Source organism: Chelonoidis abingdonii, chromosome 6 (assembly GCF_003597395.2).
Source record: "Chelonoidis abingdonii isolate Lonesome George chromosome 6, CheloAbing_2.0, whole genome shotgun sequence".
Classification (NCBI taxonomy): Eukaryota; Metazoa; Chordata; order Testudines; family Testudinidae; genus Chelonoidis; species Chelonoidis abingdonii.
Window position 1 is genome coordinate 85,803,033 of NC_133774.1, and position 2,594 is coordinate 85,805,626.

The 2,594-nt window shown below is 39.1% G+C and overlaps 1 protein-coding gene across 1 annotated transcript; it reads left to right on the plus strand.

Annotated features, from left to right (window-relative positions):
* The first annotated feature begins 1,483 nt into the window (after positions 1–1,483).
* Positions 1,484–2,194, plus strand: LOC116820753 (interferon beta-like). Its single transcript, XM_032773443.2, has one exon. The coding sequence runs from the start codon at positions 1,484–1,486 to the stop codon at positions 2,192–2,194; it is 711 nt and encodes a 236-aa protein (XP_032629334.2).
* The last annotated feature ends 400 nt before the right edge of the window (positions 2,195–2,594 follow it).

The window sequence follows — 2,594 nt, forward strand, 5'->3', positions numbered from 1 at the left end:
CATTTCACACAGAGCACCTGAGTGGCTGCATCACTTCTAGGGCCTAGTCAGACATACCTTCCGGTCCCTATCAGTGTGGTTCCATTACAGCCACCCTGCCAGGGCTGCCTAGGCTTGAACAATAGGTGCCGGGGGTGGAAAGCTTCAAGTAATAAGAGTGACAAAAAGAATGATCTCATTCATATACTGCATTTGCTTTCAGTACCCCGCAACATCTTCCCCTGGGATTTCACCCTGGTGTGGAATACAGATGCCCAACACCCCTGGAAAGTCACGGGAGAATGGGGAGCATAACCCAGGACAATCTGGGGGCTCTGGTAAGTCTATTTTCTCTGCTTTGCAGAGTGTCTTTCAAAAATTTGAAGCTAAAATCTCAAATTTCTTATAAAAGTGCAGGAAGACTTGGGAGACTTTAACCAAATTAGTATGCACAAAAATGTTTTCATGGTTTCTTCATGTGATTTTTCTTTTTTAATTTCAGTGTTTTCTTCTTCAACTAAACCACATTTCCCTGCTATGATGGAAACTCCAGCACAAAAGTCTGTGCTAGGGCTTGAGAACCAGAAAATGAAATGTGACCACAGGAAGTGAAGAGAATTAAATAAACTAGAAGAATTTCCCTGCCCAAGCTGAGGAGAAGGCAAATGTTAAAAAAGAAGGAACCAGCAAAAATGGTGAACACTGAATTTGATTTTTTTTTAATTATTTGAATTCTTTCATCCCAGGGACACAATTGGTAAAAAATACATAATGAGACTTCTCTGCATAACCTCCTTCTGACCACATTATAAATCATAGTCATCCACGTGGGTACCTCTCTAGCATGTTACTATACTAATTGCTCATCCTGTTTTACAAATTAGTCTCAATTTTTCATACTGTCACTATTGGAGTGATCAATAGGACCTGATATTCACACCTTCCAACTGCAACTATTCATCAGCTACAGTATGTTTATAAAGACCTGGAAATAAACAATGAGTTAAGGTTTCATTTTCTCAGAGCATTCTAGCTCCTGTGGTTTCACAGAAGGAAAATACCAATGGTTTGTGCTGTCTACATTTTAAATGTGCCTTCTAAATTGGAAGAAATGATTAAAGTTGAGATTTGCCAATATTTTTGGTAGGACTAACCCTTTCCTCCCATATTTACTTCTTCCATGTCTAGCAACCTTTAAACATTCCTAAATGATTTCTGTCTCTTAAATGAAGGAGTTTATGAATAGGACGTGCACTGGCTGATGAACTGGAGGTCTTTTCCGTACCATTTTGGAATTGTGGATGATCTTAAATTATAAAAATTAATGTATGATAGAAAGGCTGTATTTGTGTGGATCCAAAATGAGTTAACAGGGTTGTGTACTGTCACAGGTGGTCAATTTCACAAAAAAGAAGGAGAAAACATAGTAAAAACTAGAAAACAGCAAGAAAAACAGAAAGAAAAACTCTGAAACCTCCAAGAAGGAAAATATTGTAAACAGAAAATGATCAAAGAAACATTCTCCAACCAAATACTTAAATTCAGAGACATGAAGGAAAGACACAACAATCTACATAGGACCCTCAACAAACTCCAGGCACAAGGTTCCACACAAAGAAAAGGACTGCATAGACATCATCATGCCTCCAGGTGTTTGCTGCATGTTTGCCTCATACTGCTCTTCTCCACTGAAATCTCGTCTCGGCTCTGTACCATGCTTCACTTCCAGCAGAACAAAGTGAACAAAGAGAGCTTGGAGCTTCTGAAGAAAATGAGTGGAAATTTCCCTTCACAATGCATACATGAAAGGGCAGCTTTCAAGCCCACCCAGGAAGTTTCCCAACTCTCACTGTTCCAGAAGGAGAATGCCAAGGTGGCAATCCAAGAGATCCTCCAAGAGATCTTCAACATCTTTAGCAAAAACCTCACTCAAAGTACCTGGGATGGGACTTCTATAGTCAGGTTCCAAAATGGACTTTACCAGCAAATTCAGCGGCTGGAGGCATGTTTGAGAGCACAGATGGAGAAGGACTTAACCAACCCACAAAGTGAGGACCTCCAGCACACCAGTCGGAGAGTGAAACAATACTTTCAGGGGACAGATGCTTTCCTGAAAGAAATGCAATACAGCTTGTGTGCCTGGGAGACTATTTGCATGGAAATACCCAGATGTTTTGTACTGATTGACAAACTCACTAGAAACCTTAGTAACTAAAGTACAGTACCAAGCTTTTCCCTGGAGTTAATGACCTAACATTAGTATAATTTTTACAGCTGGATATTTTATATCAGAGAGGTAGCCATGTTAGTCTGGATCTGTAAAAAGTAATAAAGTACACATATGTGGAATCCACAGGCACCTCACCAGCATTTTGGTCAACAGATAATGATACTTTCCGCCCTCCCACACCACAAAGTACTCTAACTTCGACATATGTAGTGTGTTTCAATGATTATCATCAATGTTATTAATTAATCTGTCCCCATGAGAACTATTTCTAGTATTCCGAGGTTTGAGAAGCTTCCTAGAGACTTTTAAAAAATATTTACATACTAAATGACTTGCAAGCTTATGTGTGGAAAAGATATTTTCATTTAATTTATTGAGATCAATT

Coding starts and splice junctions, on each gene's coding strand:
- LOC116820753 (XM_032773443.2), top strand. CDS start 1,484: ATGATCAAAGAAACATTCTCCAACCAAATACTTAAATTCAGAGACATG.